Source organism: Dermacentor albipictus, chromosome 10, assembly GCF_038994185.2.
Source record: "Dermacentor albipictus isolate Rhodes 1998 colony chromosome 10, USDA_Dalb.pri_finalv2, whole genome shotgun sequence".
Taxonomy (NCBI): Eukaryota; Metazoa; Arthropoda; class Arachnida; order Ixodida; family Ixodidae; genus Dermacentor; species Dermacentor albipictus.
This window is the reverse complement of record NC_091830.1, coordinates 14,082,354-14,106,938: the sequence shown is the minus strand read 5'-3', so window position 1 is coordinate 14,106,938 and position 24,585 is coordinate 14,082,354. Positions and strand designations below refer to the sequence as shown.

The window sequence follows — 24,585 nt, the reverse complement described above, 5'->3', positions numbered from 1 at the left end:
CTACTGGCTGAATTGCCATGCGTGACCAGAATGTGCAGTTTCAAGTTGCTCTTGCTGAGTATTTGGCATTTTTTCTACCAGAACATATTGTTTTAGCTGCAAGCTAACTAATAACCTTTTCACTGCAACTGATTTTATCTCTGACTTTGCTTTTTTTTTCGCAATAGCAGTAGTGTACATATTAAAATAAAACATGGCCAACCAAATTTTAGACGCAGTTGGTTTTGTCTAACAATTTATTGTACCAAGCTTTAACTGTAGGATGATGTGCCATGGGTTTTTTCTCCCTAATCCATCCTGCCACTAAACATCATGCCAGCCTTTTCTCATTACGTTGCCCATTGGCAACATCGCCCATTGGTCACTTTTGCAGGCCAACCTGTGCCTAGTGGACATTGACGGCTGCAGTGTACAGGTGCCCGAAGACCTGCCCAGCTTTCCCAACAAGCAGGAGCTTCTTGCCGAACTACAGGACCTGCTCACACAGTTCGGTGTTCGGACACCAGGTGGCTCATCATCTCTCATCAATTCCTCATCACCCAATGTGGCGGCGTCCGCAACCCTCGGACGTAACCTCAACGACCGGTGCGTGAATTCAGGGGTGTTTGAGATTCCACATCTGTGGTGACAACTATACTGTGCATTTTAGCAGCCGTAGGACCCAGGATGCGACCGTACTTATTGAAAAGCCAGGAACGTTGTTTATTTCTTTTCCGGAAAGAATGAACAATGAAAAAAAAAAGCTGTTTTCCATTTGTAAAAGGTGAAAAGGGTGTAATGATGCCTGAGACGTGGTGGATATTTCATCACCGTGCTCTGCTCTTCCGAAGTCACCGGTGATCGAGGAAGAGCAGAGCAGTTAATATCAGACGCAAAGAAAGGATATAATAGACAACACCAAGCACACACTCTCAACCGAAAATTTTTTTGAATGAAAGATGAATATGCATGGGCTCTTTTGCATATGGCAACCCTGTTTGACTGGTTCGTCTCAACTTTCATTTGCTGATAGACATTTAAACTCGTTTGTGTCAGTACCTTGTTCTTCCGATGTCAGGGTGTGCTTAGCCCCTTCAGTCACGGCGTACAGATTTGTTGATGCGACTTATTTTTGCCATTACTCTGCAGTGGTTGCAAGTAGTAGACAACGAACATTAACCTTTAAGTAAATTGAACATTCTGCTTTATTACAGTATACCCATTTCATTTCTGAGTGAACTTTATCGCTTCAGACAACCGCTTTGGTGAAGCCACTACTGTGTTTGATGGGATGTTTAAGTGGGGTGTTTCGGTATTAATTGCGAAAGATTTCTTGTGTAATTCAAGCGGGTGACCAAATTCTTTTAAAGAAAAAATGTAGCATGACTGACTGTACAATAAATCACTATTTAATTACTACGCAATTATATGGGTCACTATAGAATGCACAGGGTCATTCTCCCACCTTGACTTGCTTTCTATCAAGTCTCCAGCACATCAGCATAAAATTATGTAAATTTCACACATTATCGTAATTTGTGACTGAAGCGGTTAACAAAGTGTTTTTACTGCAACAGCAATTACGAGCTCGAAACTGGGTTTGCTGTGTCCCTGCATCCAGCTCCGTTATGCTGCAGCATTCGTATTTGTGCTCCGATCCATGCATTGTTTGTTTAATGTAGGATACGAGTACCACAGACAGAATTTTACTATGACAGCTGTGACGAAGAAGAGCGGCAGGCTGAAAGGCCCCATTGCCATCGTGTGGCTCATACCCAGTTCGCTCTCTTACTGTCCCCTACCTGCTGGTGCTGAGTTTGTCGCTGCGGCTCTACGAGCCGAGTAAACCTCCCTTACACAGCGTTTAACTAAGCCATCACACCTCTGTTATCTTGTTTTCATCACCATGTCACTGTTGTTCTCGTCATTCATGTAGCATTTTCTTATGCCATTGTCATGCCACTTTCATGGTCATGCCATCCTACTGTCATAATGGTGTTGCCGCTTCAGTTGTTGCATATTCTTTGTTGTATACACAAGGGGGCATTTGCATCACATTGCAGGAATATTGTACCTAGGTTGGGGGGGCGTCTGGTGAGAGTCGGTGTAGTAAAGGCTGTTGCTAATAAATGAATTCTAAGCTGGTAGGATTGCCGAACTCTGCTGCCGTTTTCTTTTTTTTTTATCCAAGAGCCTGATCGATGATGCAGACCCAGAGGTGTATTCTTACTGTGAAGTGTTAAGTACAAAGTTCAGAGGAGCAGCAAGCACCAAATCTTGTTCTAAATATTGCTAGGACAATAACGCAGGTCACCGTACGCCGCCATCTTGTCTCACTCTCCCACCTTCCTTTCTTCCTTTCACAGGCCGTTCCCTCGTCGGAAACACTCCTGGAGCCTGGAGAGTGGTGATTCGGGAGTGAGCAGCACGGTTAGCAGCGCGCGAAGCTCCTTCACAAGCCTGGGCACACCGTCGCCTCTCTTGCAGCACAGTGAGGCGTTCCAGCGCATCACAGCTGTCGCCAAAAGAGCCGGTCAGTTGCAGCTGCTTTCCATGGCAAGAGGTTGCCTATCCTAGGCTGTGTTCAAACACTCGCTGTAGACGGCTAAATAGACAGCTAAACGGACATTGGCCATCTTAGCACTTTTGTGTCCGCACCTGTACCCATTGATAACCCACTACCAATAATTTCAACTTCAAATTTTGCCGTGCTCGGAGTGCTTTCGGACAGCTAGCACTACCCAGTGCCGAAAAGAGGAAATGTTCTTCTAGTTTTGTTTTTGTGTTTTTCTTTTGCGCACAGGGGGAATTCTAAAGCACCTTTTAGTAACCTTTTAGGCGGATGTGATAAGCGCTCGTAGTGTCTGACATGGCGTTGATGTTGCACACAGCTGCCCTTTGGAAACGGTGAATTTCGACGGACTTCGATGAGTCTGCATCATAATTTTTCGACGGTAGTAGCAGCAGAGACTTGGAAGATGATTTTGATTCATCGAACTTCAGCACATATGGCGAAAGTGCATCAAATAGCCCCAGCATTTCAACAGGCATCCGCCGGCGAGTTTCGTTTTCTACTCCTAACTGTTTCGTCGCTGCCGTGCTCCGATCTAAAGATATCCGATGTCTTCTAAAGGTCATAGTTCTTATCTGAAACCTGTCAGCGTCATTTGGGCAGGACCACTTACTGGTGGTGGTGCAAAAAGTGCGAGTTTTGCACGAGAAGACAACCACGTGTGCACCTTGGCATTCGCCTCCGCATTGGCGTGCAGTGGTAAATGCGTAAAAGCAGTTTTTATGCATTTGCTGTAGTTGTAAAAAGCATTTGCTGTAGCAGTAAAAAAAATCTTTACTAGACTACTCAAAACTGCGTATTTTCTCGTGGACAGGAAAGTGTTTAGTCTCCTATTCGGACAAAGCCAACAAAAGAGACTAGCTTCACGAAGACAGCATTGAAAGTCAAAAACGATGTAGGCTACTTTGCTACCAAACGAAATTCCGGCCGAGCAAAAGGCTTGGTAACTCAATAAGGAGGTTGTCTCCTCACTGGAAAACATAGTCGTCATCTTGTGAGGACAATGCAGTGATGCTAGCTGTATGACAGTTGGCTGTTGACATTGCTGAGAATCCAGCTTTATGCGAATGTGATTGTAACACTCAAGCGATCTTCAGGCTGATTTTGTTATAGAAAAGGTGCGCATTAGATGTAGGTAAATGCGGTAGTAGAAATCAAGTAAATGCGATACTCTTGTTGGTGTATTTTTCTTTCACTCGTTTATTGTGCAAGGTCGCAATCCCACCTCACTTCCTCTCCACCAGGTGTGATAAACTCCCTGGAAGACCTGCGGCGTCCTCGTTGCCAAGACAACAGCGAGGGCAAGCTCAGCCTTCTTCGGCAGCCGCAGCAGCACAGCTTGGCTGTCGCGGCAGAGAGACATCCGCAGTTGGAGGAGCTGCGGCTCAACAATGCCGTGCGCGAGATCTTCTTCAACCGCTTCCTGCACATGTTCCGCTCCTACGACCACTTCGTCATACAGCCCAACCAGGTGCGGCCGGGGGGCCATATGCGGGCTCTCCTTTGAAGTCTTAACTCTAAGGCTTTTCTTTCGAGGAACCCTTATGGGTTTCCTTTGTAGCAATTGCTACGAAATGGGTGGATGTCTGATTTTCCCTTTATTGCTAGGTTAATTTGGTACCATGTAAAGCTTTATCTCTCAAGCTCACCATTAAATTTACATGGAGTACACAAGTGTGATCTTGTTAGACCACCAATTAATTGATTTGTATTAAATATTTTGCATTTAGGAAAGCAAAAAGATTCAGCACACGCTTCATTGACTCAGCTACAACAAGCAGGCTCCAGTTTCGATTTAGATGCTGAGACTTGGTGCATTGCATAATAGCAACAACAGGCTAGAAGAGGGGGCAATGTGGAATGGCTGATGCAGAAATCTGCCACTTCCATTGGTCAGCAGTCCAAGGCATCTCTTGTCATCATTGTGCTTCAGACATTGACTGCTATCATTGTGTTTTGTTTTTTTCTCGTTTCTTCCCCTTCGAATGTTTAAAAGCCACCTTTAATGACAGGAGCCGTTCAGCTCACAGCCATTGCACTGTCTTGTGTCTTCTTTTTTTTTTTGTCCTCTCTGTAGCAGTTTGCTCCCAAAACATCTACCAGCTAGCTCACCTTGTCACATTATTGCTCTCTTGTCAACTTCTGTCTCGCCTTCGCTTCTGACACTGCAGAAGGACATGGAGCAGTGGCTGGCGTCGCGGGACACAGTGCACAACTTCGACAAGACGACATTCCTGTCCGACCAGCCCGAGCCACACCTACCCTTCCTGTCGCGCTTCATTGAGACGCAGATGTTTGCCAGCTTCATCGACAGCAAGATCCTCTCACTCTGGGAAGAACCCGACCCGTGCCTAAAGGTCAGTGAACTTAATGGCAGCTGGTCATGTGGTCTGTGGCATCCTTTTCAGTCCTGTGCTTGAGCAACAGTTAGAGCGTGTTCGGTGTGTGCTCTCATCTGGTCAACCGCATGTCCAGTTTGCCCGTATGGTCTTTTGGTCCAGCTAAGCCATTCTAAATACTGTTGGAATCTCAGTGCTGACGCCCGTTGTTGCAATCGCACCGCTGGCACGAGTTGTTGCAACTGGTTCGCAAGCCCCAAGGGTAGCGTTGGCCTGGCGGCCTGGGGCACAACTGGAAGCATCCGAAGGTCCTAGCAAAGCATGAGTCGACTGCTAACAGAACAACTTATTTATTCTAGCATCGCAAAAGAGCGGCCGGTCAGGTCGACCAAAGTGGAGAGACGGGAGAGCACGTTACTCAACAGAAGAAATCGGAGCCTCTCCCTTGGCATCCGGGGGCAGCTGCTTTTATACTCTCGGAGTCGAGGGCAAGAAGGAAGGTCACGGGACGAGGCCACGTGACAGCGGGGCACGTACACGCTGAGAGACATGTGGAGACGAGTGTAGTGACGCATCCGCCGAGCCGGCGCCGGTCACACCTCCTCGCTTCACACTTGGGGAGCTCCTCTCCCCGGCTGCCGCGCTTTGACAAGCGTGGGCACACACACACACACACGAAGACACGTGGCACTGAAACATGCCTGGACGCGCTTGGCGGGGAGGCGTTGTGGCAGCTCTGAACGGGCCAAAATGTCCGCCGCTTTGACCGAAGCCCCGGCGTCCGTTGCATCCGTGCCGGCTATACCGCGCGTCGTAGGCTAAACGTAACAATACAGTCACTGATGGATTATTGGGACGCTGATAATTTGTGTATCCTCGATTGTTAGAACAGCTCTGTGGCGCCCACCGCTCACCTCGATGTAATGTGTGAAGACGACCATAATTTCGAACTTCTTACAGATCGCCATTCGAAAATTCGGGCTCGGCCTGCATGACCGCAAGCTAGTTCATTCCTTCGAATGAACAGAAAGAACATTGCTTTAGTTTAATGGGATTTGCTAGCACCTGCTTGAAACGGAAAGTAGTGAAGCCTAGTCAATCTAGTAGTCGCTCACCGGGCCCACACCACGAGACAAGGCTAGCCAAGCCACTAAGTTATCAAGGCTGCATTTGCATATTTGTCGTATGTATCCCACTCCTGTGCTTCCAGCATTTGCTCCTTTAAATATTCCTTTGCATTGTCTGCTGTTTCAAATTTTTGTTTGTGTTTAGAATCGTCAAGCAGCACCATGAGGTGGCACCAACTTCATCCTCAATGTGTGCGCTAATGAGGGCAGTGATAAAGCAAAGGAAGTGCTGGACAATGTCTGCTGTGAAGAAATGCACTATCATTCACGTGCCGGATTGTGATCGACTTTTTTTCCCAAGTTGCCAGGAGTGCCTGCATAGGCGCTACTTTGGTCTACCTGTAGCTACAGTGTGCTGGTGGTCGAAATACAGACTGGCCAGATTGCATGCATGTGTGTGTGCCTGCAGCAATGCATTGACAAGCTTTTCTCACAACTTGTGGAATAAAGAGGTTTCCTTTCTCTGGGAATCAGTCACTTTGGAATACTGATTATTCGCACCTTTAAGCGGTCCCCACAGAGTCCGAATTATTGGTCAGCAACAGTGCAGATGCAGTGGTGCAGTATGAATAAAGACAAAAAAAACGTACAAGATGTACACGCTAAGCAACGATTTCTGCATACATAACTTCCACTACAGGCACCACTTTTTAAGTGAGTTTAAATTCAAGTGGGTGTTGGCACTTGTGTACATTATGTGTGTGTTTTTGTCCTTGCTTAATTCACACCATAGCACCTATTTCAAGCATTTATGTTCCTTCAGCATCTGTATCAAGCTTGTACAGTAAGTGCCAAAGTGTGTGGGCCACGATATCGTGGAAAATATTGAAATCCTGAGCTGTATGTGACTTTAGCCAGTAAAATTGTGCACCACTCCATTGCATTAGCACAGGCAGAAAATCTAATACCATGCAGTGTGCCCAGGTTGTGCAGACAGTCAGTTTTTTCTTAGGTCTTATAGTCGATGAACTTTCGTCACCAATGGTCAGAGTACAATTACCCATTCTAACAGATGCCTCTAACAGATGCATTCTGAAAGAGTTGTGATGTCTTATTATTAGTTGTGTTGACACATCCAGTGCTTCCCTGTAATAGATATCATTGTTTCTTGACATGTCCCTTCTGCATTCCAGATTTTCGACAACCGGATAAAACTTCTTCGCAACCATTCCACTGAGCCCATCATCAATCGCTACGAACGCTGCACCGTGTACAAAGAAACAGGTAAGCATTCCTCATTGTGCTGCTGATTCAAGCACTGTTATAACTGGGTAAATATGGCAATCTTTTTTCCTGATGGTTTACTGGCGTGCTGTTTTCAGCTGATGACTTCAGGATTAACATCACTTCCACATGATTTCTTGTGGCTGTGCACTGGACATGTTGGCATCAAGGGGCGACAGCATTCCTGGCATTTGCCAGGACAGCATTCTTGGCGCTCTGCGAGGGATGCTGTCACTCATAGATGTCGGTGCATCCAGTGCCGAGCGGCAATACGTATCGGAAGTGATAACATCCTTGAAAGTCACCAACTGAGAGCGCTGCCCCTGTACCGTCCTTTGGGTGAATTGGTGGGTAGCAGCTCGTTGCACACATTAAGGGTTTGGTTTGAAGAACTCTTCAGGAGTGCAGCATTTGCCAAACTTGCACAGAACTGTCCATCGAGGGTCGGCTGTCGGCCCCGGATTTGGTGGCCCCAGTGCCGAAGATAGTCGACCCCACGGTGGACCTCCCGGGGCGCCGGAATCACAGGCCGGGAGTCTTTCCTCAGCTGGAGTCTGCCGTGCTGAACCGTGAGCCAGCGCAGTCCAAGTAGGTTGATTGTAGCTGTATTGAGCTGCCACATTTCTTTAGTGAGGTGTAGAATGCAAAAAACGTCTGTGTACTTAGATGCAGGCCAGGATGCTGAAATTAATTTGTGGCTTTCATGCACAGCATAGGACATTTATTTCTTTTGTTTTGCTAGAATTTTATTTTATAAATACTTCACATTGAACTGTAGGTTACCTCATAAAATTGTATGACTGGGACTATGACGTAAGTGAGAAATGTCAAAGGAACTGAGGGGCTTTGCTTTTTTATCATAACAACCACATGATGCCAGCATAAAGCCAGCCAACCCGTGTACAAAGCATCATGTGTCTTGGACTTTGGGGAAAGAGAGAGGTAACTGAAACATAGTACTCTAATGTTTTGCATCACATTTTCTCATAAAAAAGACACATTTCTCTTGTGTGAATTTTTTAACAGCATCCCTTTTTGTTGTGCACATTTGCAAAATGCTAAATAACAGTGCTCACTGAACCTTTATACCTCTTGGTGACACTTTGTTTTTTTCCTGTCCGTGGCTGTTGCAGGGTCAAAAAACGTGCGCACGCCCAGTTTCGAAGGAAAGACCGCTCCATACAGCAAGCTGAGCACTTGAAGCTCACTGCGGAGCAAAGAGAGGTCAGTGGGGTGTTGTGCTGGAGAAAAAGAAAAAAAAGAAACTGCAATAACCTGGCAGTGTTTCCAGAAGCCAGCAGCAACAATTGTTGGTGCAGTCCCATCACCTATTGGGCAATTGCATTTATATTTTGCGTTTTCAACGTTTTTGTTTCTTGATCAGGTTACTTTGCTTGTTCACATTTTGTGTTTTGGAATACTGGAGTATGTATGTGACATCAAGAGGAAGGGTGCGCTATTCTGGAGGCCGTCAAATTCCAGCACATTGTCAAATTCCGTTTTTGTCTTTTCAAATTTACATTCGAGCCAATCAGAGAGGGTTTCTCTGCCCTGTGAGCCAATTAGGGCTTGCGACATGGTGGAGTTTGACAATTTCCAGAGTAGCATCCAAAAAGACAGTTAGTAGATTAGAGAGAAAGTAGGCATAACAACAAAAAATGGACTTCAAGAGACCATGTAATGCATATGACAGATAAGTGCTTGTCTGTGAGAGTAAAATAATTGGGGCCAAGGGAAGTGTGGTAGAAGTCAAAGGTTAGGTGGGACAAGATTAGGAAATCTTAAGGCGTAAATAAGATGGGGTCAGCTGATGCAAGACAGAGGTCAAGGAGACCTTTGTTTTGCAGTGGTCAAAAATAAGGTTGCTTATGGTGCATCTGATTCCTTCAGCACCAGTGGTGGTAACCAGGTGTTACATTGTGATTTGGCTGTAATATGGTAGAACAAGTTCTCATCTTGCCCTTCTGTACGAAAAAGAAAATATAAAATGCAAGAATATCTTCATGGCATCTATGTACCTGCAGTATATGTATGCCAGCAGATAAGTTGAATACAGTCCACATTGTGATAATGCTGCTGAGCATTGTAGTTAAAGGGACACTAAAGAAAAAAATGATTTTTCTGCATCAGTAAATTGCCTTTCTATGACACTAAAAGCACCTCTCTTACCACAATAAGGCGCTTGGTAAGCCAGAAAAAGCGCAAGAATGAAAGTCGGCAGCGACACCTCCTTGAAGTTTTCGCACCTGGCCGCTGTGATGTCATGGATTTTGATGGCATCTTCTAAGGCCTATTTACTTATACAGCCGTACAGATTCACTACATTGTGTTCTAAAGGAACCAAATATCAAAAATAGCAAGTTTCGAGAACCTTTGCTCAACCCATGCGGCCCAAATGCGAAAGCATACTTTGAAATCCCTGACGTCACGCGGACATACCGACATTGGGGCTTTGGCGCAAAATTCAAATACTGATACTTGGACCTTCATTTTCTCATCTAATAATCAATCTATTATTTTGAAATGACTGCCTGCAGGGTTCTCAAACAATGCTTTATTAGCCTAACTGATTTATTGTTTCACTTTAATGTCCCTTTAAGCATAATGTTTCCATGAGCACTGTTCTCCAAATCTAAGCCTTCCACTATACTGGTACACATCCATGGTGGTATGCCTCCTTCGTGGTTAACCCCTTGCGATCATGTGTCAAGGCTGCTACCGACACATAGAAATATCGGTTGTGGTAATAAGACACGCACGCAGGTTTCTTCTTGCTATTTGTTGCAGCCCCTCTCGAGAACTTTTTCCAACAGTTAATGATTGCACTTACCAGAATATCTGAATAAGAGGGCAGCACTTTTTTGTTGCACGCTTGACAGAATTCGTGCGTGCATTTCGTGGCATAAAGCCCCGAGAGGCCGTCAGTGTGCACTTTATGGAAGCAAACTTGTGTGAGCTCAGTGAATCTGCATTTGATCTTAATGTTGAGGACGAACATGTTCAGCTTTCAGACCAGCAGTAAACGTCCCAAGGTAAGAGCACTTAAAAAGAACGCACAAATGAGAGGGTGCCAAAGAAAACGGCTTTTATCAGGATCACTCACAGCGTGATGCGGCTGCCTGGAGACTGTATGCTACACATTAACCCCAGGCACAAAGAAAATTTTCTGAAGCAAATCTTAGTACTATGCATTTGTTCACACTGGTGCTCTTTCTGCACAAAACGCTCTACATGGTGTCCAACTAGAGCGACCGCTGAGTGAGCAGATGCTCATGACCACAAAGGGTTAAGAACTGTTCGTTGTGGCTGGGGATACCATAGTGTAGAGGTGTAGCTCTGAACCATGAATGCTTTTAGAACCTTCATGGATCTACTCATATTCAGATTATTCTGAAAGTGACTTGCACAGATTGTCAGATTGCACAGAAGTTTAATCTTCTTTTACTTCCTGAAGGTGTATTCATATTGCATTTCTCAACTATCCTAGAAGATTGTTTGGAGGCTTATAAATGAATTAGTGAAAAAACATATCAAATTGCACGTTAAGCCTCACAAAAGATGGCTGACTACACCAGATCTTTTTTCCCTGTCGTTCTAGGCAGGAGTAAGAAAACACGACAGAACTACATAGCAGGTGTTTGCGATAAAAATAGCAGGTATAACAATAAAAGATTTCAATAGCTGTTATAACAATAAAAGATGAAACAAAAATTAAGCGAGATGCTAAACATAAACGGATTACAAACAGAGTTTATTTTAGGTTTTTGAGGTCTTTAATATTGGTTAAAGGGGTGGTGTAGGAGACAACGGCTTTTTGTATATTTTTCTGAACTTAATTTCGTGCCTGAATATGCGCGTTTGCTTGGTTCCTTTTCTTTTTAATATCTTTTTGTTGATCCTTGCATGATAATATGTATGTGCCCTCCTTTTTTTCGTTTGCATTCTACCTTTTTTTTCTTGTCTTTTTAGTCTGCCTGTGTTGGCACGAAATCGAAGCATGCTCAGTTGTGGCAAGTGAGTACAGCCTTGATGCAACTTTGTGTTAACGCTTTGTGTTGCCTTGCACATAGTTGTGCCGTGAAGTGTTCTGTCGCATTCTTCATGCGTTTGCTGCTTTTGAAAGTGGACACATGGCCACTTTTACCTCTGTTGTAAATGCTTGCTGTAAAACTGTTCATGTTTGGTTGTTTTCATCTGATGGTTGTTGCAAAGCTCTTAGGATGCAGCATAAAACTTGAGGAACTTGTAACCAAAGCCTCAAGGTTGTCGAGGCTTAGTTTAAGAAAGAGGAACATCAAGCTGCTTTCGTGTCTGTTGGTAAGGTGTGGCTGTAGTTCTTAGTTATTTTCATCTGATAGTGGTTCTTGTGAAGCCTATTTGAATATAATTTTAAACGGGGTGAAACCTGAAACGGAAACCTTAAAGTTTTGTCACTTTATTTTATCCAGTACACTAAGGGTTACTTTTTCTATCATTTTTGTCTGATACTGGTTGCAAAGCCATTCAAATGTACTTTCATACTTGGGAAACTTTAACTGAAAAGCTTCAATATTTTAAGCCTTCATATCTTTTTATACTTTAAACACTTTCATTTTTATATGCCAAAATGTTACTCATACCAAACAGTTTGTCATCCCCTGGTAGTGCAGCTACAGAGCTATGGTAACTGACAGGATATTTGAAAAGGAGATCAAGATCCCTAAATGTAATTGACGTATGTCTCGACAGGCAGCATGTGACTGCCCTGTAGTGCCATCATAAAAGTGTTTGTTGCACTCACATAAGTTTTTTACTCATTTTCAGTAAGAGAAACTCATGCTCCTAAGACATGATGATTGTGTGAGCTGCTTTTCAGATGAGCGAGAATCCAGTAAACGGGTTTATTGCACCATTAATTGACTGTGTTCCATAGTATCACAGTTTTCAGAGTAATTTAGATTTGAATTACTACAAAAATATAAGTTATGGTATGTGCCCAACTAGTGGTACTCACAACATCATCCTTCACCTTTTTGTAATACTTTACCAGGTTGCTATCATCATGTTGTTCTTGGTAAGCTGCGAGAAATAATGTTAAACTTTTCTTATATGTTGTAAACACAAACTCAATATATTTTGCCATCAGCTGGCTTGCCTATATTTTTGCTAAGGGCAAGTCATTTAGCTGTGTCTAGGTTATAGCGACATTAGCACTGACATTACTTTATCACAATGTCATCAAGAATGTTGCAAACATTTGTCAGAAGCAGTTAAAGATCTTGATGAATGTAAAAATGCACATCACTAAAGAAATGTTACACTTTCATGAGCGTACTTTTTTAACTTGCACTTACCTTTGCTTTGCACATTTTTTATGGCACCATGCATTGGTTTCTTTTCTATCAGTAACGTTCATGTTTGCATTTAAAAAAATAATGGTTTTCTGTTAAAAAGCATATATCACACCAAGAAAGGTGTCATTGTATATATGTAAGGATGTGAGCTCATTATATATAGTACACTCATTTAGGTGCATTTCAATTTTGAAGCAGGCATCATAATGTTTGAGAACGGGCTTCCACTGTCAATCATCACATGTTACTGTCAGCACTGTTCGCGTGTTGGCATTTTTGACAGAAACACTGTGCGCAAAGTGCTAAAGAACCCCATTCAAGTCGGTGTCATGGGACAGAATTACAGCTCAAGTTTTAAGAATAGAAAGCTATGCAAGAGTATTAATCGGTGTCATTGGGCAAAAGTACATTTTAGATGGTGTGAAAAGTACACCCTAAGAGGTGCACATTTACAATAGAAGCTTGTGCAGGAGTGATTAGCGGTCATGGAGTAATATTACACCTAAATGAGTGGAACATATGCATTAGGTATAGTATTGTTACATTCTAGGTGTAAAGTGATGGTTTTGAGCATGGTTGTCAGTGTTAGTTGTTCGTCCGAGTACATTTCAATCTCATTGATCACCTTCCTCGTTCTTGTGTTTTTCGGTTTGTGGTTTTAACACCCTTTTTCTTTTTCTTGTGCAATTTTCCTGGTTTTCTGTTTTCCTCTTCCACAAATGCACCAAACAAAAGTACCAAGTGAGTTCAATGCACTCGCTGTGTTTACACCCCGTTTCATCTGCATGCTTTCAGGATACTTCTTGGTTTTTATCGAATCTTGTGCGGTGATCAGGGCGTTATATGGTTAGTATAGTGGTGGTGGCTTCTTGGCTTTAAAAAGAACATATATGCTTCCTTTTTTCACTTTGTGGTGGTTTCTCAGCTGTCTGGAAGTTCCTTTAAAAAAAACGTGGTTCACTGTTACTGGTAAGCGGTTGGTTATAAAACACGGGTACAAAACTGTGTGTCTATCAATCTGTAGAACAGTGTGTCTGTGGAGTTTGTCCTTTCTGTGTACGTCTGGCATGCTTGGCATGTTTGGCATGTTTGCATTTGTTTTCCCTGTTTGCCTATGTTGCTGTAGCATGACATCATTGTGTAACCTTGCTGCTAAACAGTAGTGCTTGTGTCATGGTTACTAAAACCCTGCTGACTGATCGGCATGTGCACGTCTTGGGGAATTAATAGGGCTTATTTTTTGATGCTAGGACAGTGCTGCATATGTGCATTATGAAATCATCCTGTGCGTACTGTACTGCCAATTTTTGCAGAAAACGCATTTTACGTTCGTAATTTTTTATGAGCACTGCATAGAGTACTTCTAACCTCCCTAAACAAGCCATAGTGTTAAGAGGTTTCTACCCTTAGCATCTTTAAAGCATCAAGAGTATGCCCACTGTAAAGTTTTGAAATGTGCACAATTTAGTTTCACTTGTAGAAACCTTTAGTTCCGGTCATCCTCATGACTGTTTGAAGGAAAAATAAATTTTGCTTCATTAATGCTCTCTTTTATCACTTGATATGCTACGCTTTTAAGCTATATTTATGTTAAGGTACTGATTCTGTTTGTCCATCATTACATGCAGGGCATCAGATACTAACCATTTGAATTTAAGTTGCAGTTAACAAACTAGCAGATCCACATCACTCACATTAGACATTAACAGTCACCATTAATGTAAACTTAGCCTTAGCTCTTCAGATAACATCTTTCTGCAGATTTGTACAACATCAATATGCTTGAGTGACTTCTAATAAAGCTTATGCCTTTGCTGCAAAATGCGAGGTAGCAGAATTTTCCATTGGGGCTGGGAATACTTTTGCAGCATAACTGCTTCAGCAGCAGTCTAATGTATTTTTCTTCATCGTCATTCGTCTAACAGAAGTACATCAACGAAGCCCGAACCAAGCACATGAAGCAGCCAAAATTCAGTGACACAGCATCAGCTGCAGTCATTGCACAGACGAATTGGCAGTTTGTGGAGGCACTGCTCATGGAGTGTAAAACCAGGGTAAGTCATGTGGAAATGTGCAAAAATGTATTTTACTGGTGCTAACCAGACATTGAAATAACTCTGCCTTTTTGTGGTGATCGTTTTGATAAAAAGAAATCCCACTGCCTTCGATGTTAGACTAGTGAACTGCTTGCAGCAGTGGTCCATAAAGTAATGCAGTGAATTGTTGAACAAATATGCCTAATGGCTCATAGGTACCTTCAAGGTAATGAATAGGGTTGAAAACCTGCTGTTACTGAATGTCTTATATGGTACATGGAAATGCCCAAAAACGTGGTAATAAACTAAACATCTTGCTAAGTATACCTCTGTGCAAAATATGAGAGGTGACTAGCCAGTGGTTCAGATGGAAGTATTATATACACCTGGCACTCCTACTTATACAACACTCAGTATTGCAGGCTGTGCGTAAAGAATGTTCTTCGTAGTGTTACTCAGTTTGATTTCACCTACACTCATCCCTATGTTATAACGCGTCTGTTTCGCATCTGATATGTCTGACACATCAGTACATGCCCATATTTATGGGTGCATGTTTTTGGATATCTACATACATGTCTGATACGTCAGCACAGTTTCTACAAGTGAAACTTGCCTTGCATCCCCATGCAGACCAAGCGCATGCTGGTCGAGAAGATGGGTATCGAAGCAGTTGAGCTGGGCCATGCCGAGGCCAGCATCACTGGCCTTGAAGAGAACACACTACTGGCATCGTTCTGCGACCTGCTTGAACGCATCTGGTCACATGGCCTGCAGGCCAAGCAGGTATGGAGTACCAAATAAAAATTTCAATGTGTAATCCTAAGTTTGACTTAAGCAGTGATGCTGATGGCTTTTCTCATTGTTTGACCTAGCACTTGTAATTGGGCTGCCCACTGAGATAGTTCAGTTATAGCATACAAGAAAAAATTGAGCAGAAAACACTAGAGGATCATTGTCAAAGCGAAGTGATAGCTTCCTAGTTGATCTGCTGAGAGAGGCTGCTGGGGACACGAAATGGTTTGTGTGTAAGTACTGTGACATATAGATACTTTGGCGTGCGCCCACCAGGTAGTATTCAGCTTTGCCAGGTGATTAGACTAGCCATGCACTGATGTATTCACTTATTTCCTACCACTTATGATTATACCACCAAGTAAGTTGTGGCCAACATCTCATGAACCACTGCCCGTGAAAACAGTTGCTGGAAAGTGCTTTTACTGGGCCTAGCATTCACGCGCCATTTTCCCAACATAGCCTGTCGTGTCCAACACAGGCAGGCTGTGTGTGGTGAAGTCAGAATGCCAGCTGTGTGTTGTCTTTCGTTGCCCCGAGTGTGTTGCAGGAGGCCCAGGCTTTATGCCAACTCTGTATAATTGCCATTGCAATAAATGGTCTTAAACCATGACTAGCTGGTGAGGAGACCTTCGGCCTGTTCATGCAGGGAAAGTCAGCACTGTGGTCTCACCTGCTCAATTATTTGGAGGTTGAAGAGTGCCGGTCCAGTGGCAAACCAATTGATCGAAACTTTTTGACTCCAGGTAGGTTCTTTTTTTGCAATCACAATTATCAAATTTTGCAAGCCACAATTATTTCTTGGAAACTTTAGACTACTCAGGACCAGTTGCTCAGCCAGTCTTCTCGAAGTCACATGTTTGGTGTCCTGGCCTTGTATGCGCTTTGCTTTGAGCAATTGTAGCTGCTTCTCTCAACCGCTCGGCTTGTAGATGTGCCTGTCTTGTAACGTTCATAACATTCAGCCAGTAGATATTTTGCGTTCTCTGGTGAAGGACTTCATATACACGAAGTGGTGCTTAGGGATTTCTGGTGTTGCTAATTTGGAAGTACAGTAGAATCTCAACAACATGACTCTGCTGGATCTCGGAGGATATTGTGAAGTGTTTGCTACGAGAGTCTGTAGTTAGACAGGTGAAAGTAGTATCAGGCTTTACTTACCTGCGCCCACAAAAGAAACACACAAATCGGCACTAATGACAATGGCAACATACACTCGGTGGTTGTTGGATCAAATTATGCTGCAGGCAATGAGACCCTTCTCTATGAGGCAGCATTTTAGCTTCTCGAACGACAGGCAGTCACAAAAGTTCAAGAACGTGCTCCAAGCATAACATACAATCAGTAGTGATGAACTTTCTATAATGGAAACTGTAGCACCTAGCGACGCAATATCAATTTGATATTGCAAGTATGATTTCCACCACAGCTGAAAACTAAACATTGATTGCATGCAAAAGTCAAACCTGATAAGAGCGACAATGCAGTAAAAGTACATGATGCAGTTCATGGCAATATTTGCCCTATATGATGCACTTGTAAGGAGTAAGAAATTAAACCCAACCATACCTTCTAAGAAGCTTGTATAACCTGAAATTCGTTATCAGGTCTGTTCAGTACTGTCGAGATTCTATTGTAGAGTGTCTTACCTGTGCCGACGCCTTTCCTTTGCATGCTGATTTTTAACGTCTCCTGCGTGTTAAGGCAACATTGAAGAATTGCATTTGTAGTTGTCATCGGTTGTGATTAGTTGTTTGTCAAGCAATGAATCTAATGAGAATTAAAGCTGGGAGTTTTACTGTGCCTGAAGCCTAAATCACACAATGCCCCTTTTTTCTAGTAACTAACGTCCAAGATTTTATTTTATGCTAACCACATCTAATCATGATTAATGTGCTGAACTATACCAAGCTTTCGCCAGCTGCTAAGGCATTTATGCTGCATTGCACGATTTTAATGGCCTAGCAAAAAAAGAATGGTGGTGCCGCTCATCCTTACTAAGCCTTCTCTGACTGACCGCTCTGCTAATTTATTAGCAAGCATAATTTATTAATAGTACAGCTTGGCTTAAGAGCAAGCTTTAGTTTGGAGGCTCCTACTAAATATACAAGTACATGGGAATGGAGAAATTGTCTTTCTCAGCAGCTACTGCAGCAAATTTGATAAGGTTTGTTTAAAGAAAATAAAAGCGATTTCATTCACGTTGCAGCGTGCTAGCTGTTACCTTCGACTGCATCACTTTTTCGCTGGTTTCACAAGAATATGAGGGAGCCAAATAGATAGCAGAAGTGAAAGACCATCACATTGGAACCAATGGAGGCTATCATAAAGGCTGTCACATCAAGTGCTAAAGAGTCGTATGTTGGAGACACCGGAGGTTCTTTTGCTGTTTTATTAAAATTTCATTGCACGCAGGACCGCATGGTGGTTTGTTGTGCTGAGGAGCCATAATGTTTGCATGTTTTAAGTTTTGCACACCTATGGGCGCGTACACACACACACACACACACACACACACACACACACATATATATATATATATATATATATATATATATATATATATATATATATATATACCAGAAAAAAAGCAGTTCTGGGTCTGGGTAAATATTCACAGTGAAGTAGACGCGCGTATGAAGCGGTTTATTGACGTTTCGGCCGGGGTCCGGCCGAAACGTCAATAAACCGCTTCATACGCGCGTCTACTTCACTGTGTATATATATATATATATATATATATATATATATATATATATATATATATATATATACAATTTTGTAAATAAGACAATTTTGTAAAATAATCCAGAGCGTAAGCGAGAATTCTGTTTCCTTACAGTCACTAGAATTTAACTTTCTCTCACAAATGCATTAGGTTTTATTCAAATTGGTTCAGCCATTGTTTAATTGAAGCATTTCTGCGTTTTACATCTTTTGAGCAAGCGCAGTCGGAGTTGGCTCCGAGCAAAAGCTGCTTCTTAGTAGTACTGCTTTTTTAGTGTCCCATTAAATAGCTTTTGCTCATTGTGTTATGTTTGACTAACATGCTGCTTTCTGCATTTTCTTTTCTTTCTCTTTTTTCTTTTTTTTATTGCCATTTTTCTGCGCAGCCCTTGCTTGGTGCGTCTTGCGGAGGCGAATTGACTGTATGTCACTCATTTCTCATAACCAACTCTACTTATGTGTGTGTCTGTGTGTGCATGTTTGAATGGTCTCTCGAGTGGTCTATCTCAGGCTGGCTACTTGAAACTGCACGTCTGCTGACATCACATGCTCTCTGCTAACAAGGCGAGGATGCAATGCAGAATCCCGTGCTCATTTTTCTTTTTTTTTTTCGTTCTGTGATAACAAAGCTCATCAGGGGGCTTTCTTTTCTTTTTTTTTTCTTCTGTGTCTTTTACCATTACTTGCGAGTGGTCTTCTTTCCCCTCCATCAGTCTTTCATGAAGGTTTTTATTGTTAGTAACGCTTGTTAACAGACATGTTTTGAAGACCGGTGTTTTGTTTTGTTGTATTGATTCTTACGTCCTTTTGGTAAAGCTGCTGGCATACATGACACAGTCCGCGTAAAATTCCGTAAAGGAGCTGGCCATGTTTATCCAATTCTAACCTGCTCCAAATTTATTATGTGCAGCCAGTTTTTATGAATGGAAAACGTTATCTTCCTCTGAAGTGTACTAAGAAGCTGCAAAGGCAGCCTATATAAGTTTCTCAGGCACAAAGCTTTGCACTTGGAAGAAAAATTATTCCTTGTTTGGGAATGATTAACATCTTTGTCACAGTGGTCACAGCCGTGTCACAACTGTTATCAATTTCTATGATTTCATTGGAGCGATATGTAATGCACATCATTTTCTTGTAATTGGCAAAAAAAATAGCACCTTTTCAGATTTCCTAATCAGAAAAGAAATTATGCCTGTAGAATTTAACGTCAGAAGAAAATTTGTTTTTGATGTTAGTTGCTCTTCTAGTCTATATATAATCCTCAAAGGCTAACAAGGATTTTTGAGATCTTGAGGACCACGCAATTAATGATGGAATAAAAAAGATTAGGCATAACATTGAGAGCTCAGAACGTATAATTTTAGTGTGGGTCGCTCATGTGCTATTTGGGATTAAGAGGATGACGTTAATTTCTCCTATGGCCTCCTGCGTCTTTTGCCAGCTTGAGGAAGTTCATGCTTTCTCACTTTTCAAGGCATTAATGAGTTGCCATTCTAGTCTTGTGCAATTGCTGCTTTTGTTTTTAGAGCTTTCTCCGCTTGCTGTGTGTTGTGTTGGGTTCAGTGTCTGCAAAGCAATAAGTGGGACTAGTCGCTTCATGTTATTTCAAAAGCATGCTGAATCGGACAGCAGGGGCAGTATTCTCAGATGATCACTTTCATAAGTACTTTCACTTTTGCGATGCTGATGCCAGACGTATCGATGTCAATAGTGCCAGGGTTTCTTGCACTGGGCTGAGATTACATGCTTGAAATTGTGCTTGCCGTGCTGCCCGTAGATGTCACAGGCATCTATGGGCGACACAACGTCACTCATACAGCATCTCCATCATCAGCCTATCTCCGAATGTGATTGCCCGAGAATACTTCCGCAGAAAATGAGCAATAGTGACTAAAGCACAGGTACACAAGACTGCACTTTGCCTTTCTGTATGAGTGTTTCTGCCACCACTGTTGTGTGCTGCTCCACGATTCAGCATGCTTAAGAAATCGTGTTGGGTGTCCGCTGCTGCAGCTGCTTCTTCTGTGGCCAATCCATAGGTGAAGGAAGGCACCCGCTTTTTTTTTCTGTTCTTTCGTTTTCGTTCCACCCACCCCGTGCGTAGTGCCCGTGCGAGCCCAAGTCCCCAAGAGTTTTGGTTTCCCCGAAATTATTTTCTCCCTTAAGTCGGGCGCCCTAAACGCCGTCACCAAACACCTGGCCAACCTGGGTAAGTGCAGCTCACTGGCGCCCCCTACCCTACCCTCTCTCAAACTCCTCCCTTCTCACCTTCTCTTCGTCTCACCCTGTCCTCGCCCCGAAGGTTCACTTAGTGCAGCGTGACAAAGAATGAGTCGATCGAGAAAGCCAAATGAGGAACAAAACGAAAAGAGGGAAGTACCAAGGATGTCACGTGCTACAAAACATGTGCAGATGCTTGACGCTTACCTTCCATGGCAGCTCAGTGAAGTTAATGTTCTGCTGATAAGTGCGAGGTTGCGAGTTCGATTCCCTACCGTTGCGGCCACATTCGGGGAAGGCCAATGCAAAAAACGCTTGTGTGCATAACCTTATTTAGGCTTACATTTAACAATCCCAGGACGTAAAAATTAATTCGGAGCCCGCCACTGCAGTGTGTCTCATATCCCCAGTGTTTTGGTACATTTAATTCTTGGGAATGAATCGATCAATTTCAGTCGGTCAGTCAATCAGTCGGTCAGTCAGCTCGATACATGGGGAAAGGATATGTGTTCTGCATTATTACTGTTATTATTTTTGACAGTCATTACTGTATGCTTTTTTTTTTTAGCTTTCTTGTACTCTAGCGACGCATAATTGCCACTTACTTTGCATTAAGATTTAATTAAAAATAGCGCTTGTGTGTGTCCCCTGCCTTCTATGCCCATTTGTGGTTTTCTTTTTTCTCTCTTTTTTCTTTTTTTTGCATGCTACAAGAATGCAGAACACAATAGCAATTACCCCAGTCTTGCACAATGCTAAGCAAGCAGCAGTTAGTCGTGAAGCAGTTGCACAAAAAAATGGGTCCAAAATCACAATTAGAGATACTGAAGCTAGCACATTTTCATATGGTGATGCAGTTGCTTTGTCATGGAGCTTCACATGTTTGTGCAGATATTTCCAGCTGAGAGTGCATAACGTCATGCCAAATGCACACGATTTGTGTCATATTGTCACGTGGTAGTGACGGTGAAGAAAGAAGCAATACGGTGGGATACAAAACTAGCTTTTATTGGGCGAACCTGTGCCCACAAAACAGGCTACACTTAAAGCACAACGATAGCGGCGAACACAGTCGGCGATCGTCGAAAATCTGATCAGCGGGTCAAGCGCGTCGGCTTTTATAGAGCAGTCGTCGAATGTTCCAGACTAATCGTTGGGACCCCCGTGCCTTCTACAATGTTCTACACCATTCGCGTCAAGCGATGAAATCAGATAACACAAGGTTCGGCGACAACAGACCGTGCATAGAAGCATCGATAGCTTTCCAGAAGGTTCGGATACATGCAGGCGCGTCCCGCGCTGTGCGATAACATTTGTTAGGCGGCCAAACGTGGTCGCCCGATAAAGATAAGTATACGTATACGTATTCATTGCACACTTTCCTATCACTGTCCCTATGCTCTTCCTCTTGTTCTTTGACGTCTGCATTATGTTGTCATGATGTGCGAGTGAACATTGCCTGATGGGGATTTTGTGACTGTAGGCCCTTTTTTTCTAATTCACAAGTGCACTTCTCTATACTGCACATTTGCCTAATGAATGGCACCTACTGCACATTTGCCTAATGAATGGCACCATCATTGTTCAATTGAAGACGAAGTGCTATCTATACATGCTGGGGCTTGTCTCTAATGCATGTTCTCACGACGAGAGCCATGTGTACGTTTTTAATGTCATAATACAAGCAAGGCATGCTTGTACATGCTGTTCGCAAAAATGATTTAGCTGCCATTAGTTGGGCAAAAAAATGGTCTCTAGTGCTTGGGTTTCCCATCATTTCTTTTTTTGGTGGAGGCATTTAGTTGCCTATGGTCAAGTGATTTGCGTCATCCCAAGGTGTGTCAGCTGATTGCGTTGTCATAGGAAATGTGATCTTCACAGCTTTATGCAAAATATAGCATTGACTCCTGCCTGAGCCGGCTTCGATTTCCAGCTCATTAGTGAGGAATGCATAAGGAAACTGGGAAAAAAAAAAGCTATCTTCAAGTGTGAGCCGACTGAGAAAACCAGGAAGAACACAAACCTTTGTTGTCAGAAAGGGTGTGCTGTTTAAACATCGGGGTTACCTGTAGCTTACTTGCATCGCAAAATCATTCATTAATTTTGGTTGGCACTGTTTAATTTTTCGTTAGTCTTCAGCTCTCGGCATGCACATTAAGCAATTGTAAGGGTATGTAATAAGTGCCCAAAGCACATAAGTGCTCGCACTGATGAGGGGAAAAAGATGGTTTTCTGGCTTGCGGCGACTTGTAGTGGCTAGAGCAGCAGCACAAATAGTTACGCTGTGTAGCTCGTTTCATTCAGCACACCTGCAGTGGTGGCTCATTGGCAAGCCGCAGCTTTGACTCCTGGCCACCATGGCCGTATTTTGATGGGGATGGACTGCAAGAAACCGCTATGTACCGAGCATTGTGTCTTCTACATTAAAGGTACATTAGAGAAGTGCCAGTCAAAGTTAGTCTGGAGCCCTTCACTACGTCATCTCCCATAGTGCCTATCTGCACTCTTTTGTTGCATTAAGCTTCACCGATCAGTCAATCAACGAATCAATCAGTCAAGCAACCAACCATTTCACCAAGCACCATGTGATCGTGCGGTGTTGTTTACTGTCCACACTTCAGTTGGAATCTGACCTGTGCGAGCTTGATTTTGCCTATTTTGAAGTATTAGCTCAAGTCAAAGTAAGTGAAACATTATAGAGAGATTGTGGCATTCATTGCTGATGTGTAGAAACCCAGCCTGTTTGTTCATGCCTGTCAGGTTCTGGCAAGGCGGCATGTTGTCGGTGATGTGCAGTTTCAAGCAGCCAAGTTGTGACATGCGAGTTAAACTTTCGATAAGAGAGGTTTTCAAGGTTGCTTCATCCTTAATAGAGTCACCTATATCTCATGTATCTGGTCATATAGTACTGAGTTATCTGTTTTAATGGAAGCAAACTCATTAAAGATCCCATGTTGTAGATATTGCAATTCTGTCATGTTGGCTACAATTACTTGGAGAGGCAGACACCATTTGCAAGTTTAGACTGATATTAGCCAGTTAACAGTTTTTCCAACCAAACTTGTAACTAATTACTTTAGAGCAGCATTTGTCCCAATTTGTAATTGAAGAGGAGCAGTAATGAAGTAATTATTATTTTAGAGTAAATCCTGCACCTAATACCACTTCATAGAACTATGTCTTCAAAATCTGTGGAGAAATGCATTTATGTTCCAGCTAACACATATCAGCACTATAGAGGGCCGATAAGCGTTAGCTTGAACATGACACGCATGAACAGGGACAAATGTAGTTATCTATTCAAGCAAATAAAATTCTTCAATTTTGTGAGCACATCTCTTAAAACCGTGTAGTGCTATCATCTGTAGTTTCCAAATATTGAATTTTTAATGTTTTGTGTTAGTTTCGGGTGACTGCGTATCTTTTTGTGTGAATGTGCAAGAGAATGCGTGGTAGCCCATGCAGTTGCATGCCGCCCAGACTCATTGTCTCCCATATGTGCCACTGTGTGTGTTGTGCGGTGGGGAAAACTGACCACTTTCAGACCTCTCAAACCTGGTGCCAGACGAGATGCCGGCGTCGCGGGGCAGGGAAGCCAAGGAGCGGAGTCGTCGGGTCAGGACGCCGGACCTGCCCGGCCTCAAGCCGCTTCCTGTCTCCCTCTTGATGGACGTCAAGTGAGTGGTCGCCAAAAAATTGGTTCAGAATCGGTCATTGCCATGGCCGCATTCAGCAGCTCAGATACAGCTTAATCAGTACTGTCAGACCTCGATTAAACAAAACCTAACTTAACAAAATTTTCTATTTAATGCACTTTCGATTCCTCTGCAGGTATTCATAAGGTCTAATGCGTTGGATACTTCAACGCATTAGACAAAGTGAACTCACTGTCTCGCCTAACTTAACAAAGTTTTGGCAGAGGTATCAGTAGAGAATTGTAAAGAATGTCAGGTGAGCCTTGTTCGTATTCCATATTATGCCAGTCTGAGGTGACTGTTTTTTGGGTGCGCATGCGTATGTGTGTGTTTAACTGCACATTGCAGACTGTCAGCATTGCAGGTTTAGCATCGGCTCTGCCAGATGCCAACCATATGGTAGAGCTGGCAAAACAAAGCGGCAGACTATATGCTCAGTAGGCTGACTGTCTACCTACCGTAAACAAGTGTGCCCGCTGCTGAAACTAGTACATCTTTTTATTTCACTCCTGAATAAATATTATGTTGATTACTTGAG

General features: G+C 43.0%; 1 protein-coding gene across 6 annotated transcripts in view; it reads left to right on the top strand.

Annotated features, from left to right (window-relative positions):
- pns (DENN domain containing pinstripe) overlaps positions 1 to 24,585 on the top strand; it is a 64,553-nt gene that overhangs the window by 13,266 nt on the left and 26,702 nt on the right. For 2 of the 6 annotated variants that reach the window (XM_065448992.1, XM_065448988.1), the window contains exons 8-21: positions 374 to 585; positions 2,346 to 2,512; positions 3,796 to 4,022; positions 4,723 to 4,908; positions 7,151 to 7,241; positions 7,670 to 7,829; positions 8,375 to 8,465; positions 11,211 to 11,255; positions 12,271 to 12,294; positions 14,500 to 14,628; positions 15,244 to 15,396; positions 16,055 to 16,151; positions 20,237 to 20,341; positions 23,897 to 24,029. In XM_065448992.1, coding sequence (XP_065305064.1) covers positions 374 to 585; positions 2,346 to 2,512; positions 3,796 to 4,022; positions 4,723 to 4,908; positions 7,151 to 7,241; positions 7,670 to 7,829; positions 8,375 to 8,465; positions 11,211 to 11,255; positions 12,271 to 12,294; positions 14,500 to 14,628; positions 15,244 to 15,396; positions 16,055 to 16,151; positions 20,237 to 20,341; positions 23,897 to 24,029 — 1,820 coding nt within the window. Of the gene's footprint in view, positions 1 to 373; positions 586 to 2,345; positions 2,513 to 3,795; positions 4,023 to 4,722; positions 4,909 to 7,150; positions 7,242 to 7,669; positions 7,830 to 8,374; positions 8,466 to 11,210; positions 11,256 to 12,270; positions 12,295 to 14,499; positions 14,629 to 15,243; positions 15,397 to 16,054; positions 16,152 to 18,518; positions 18,555 to 20,236; positions 20,342 to 23,896; positions 24,030 to 24,585 lie in introns of all 6 variants that reach the window. The other 4 variants (XM_065448993.1, XM_065448991.1, XM_065448990.1 and 1 more) reach the window with 3 other exon arrangements.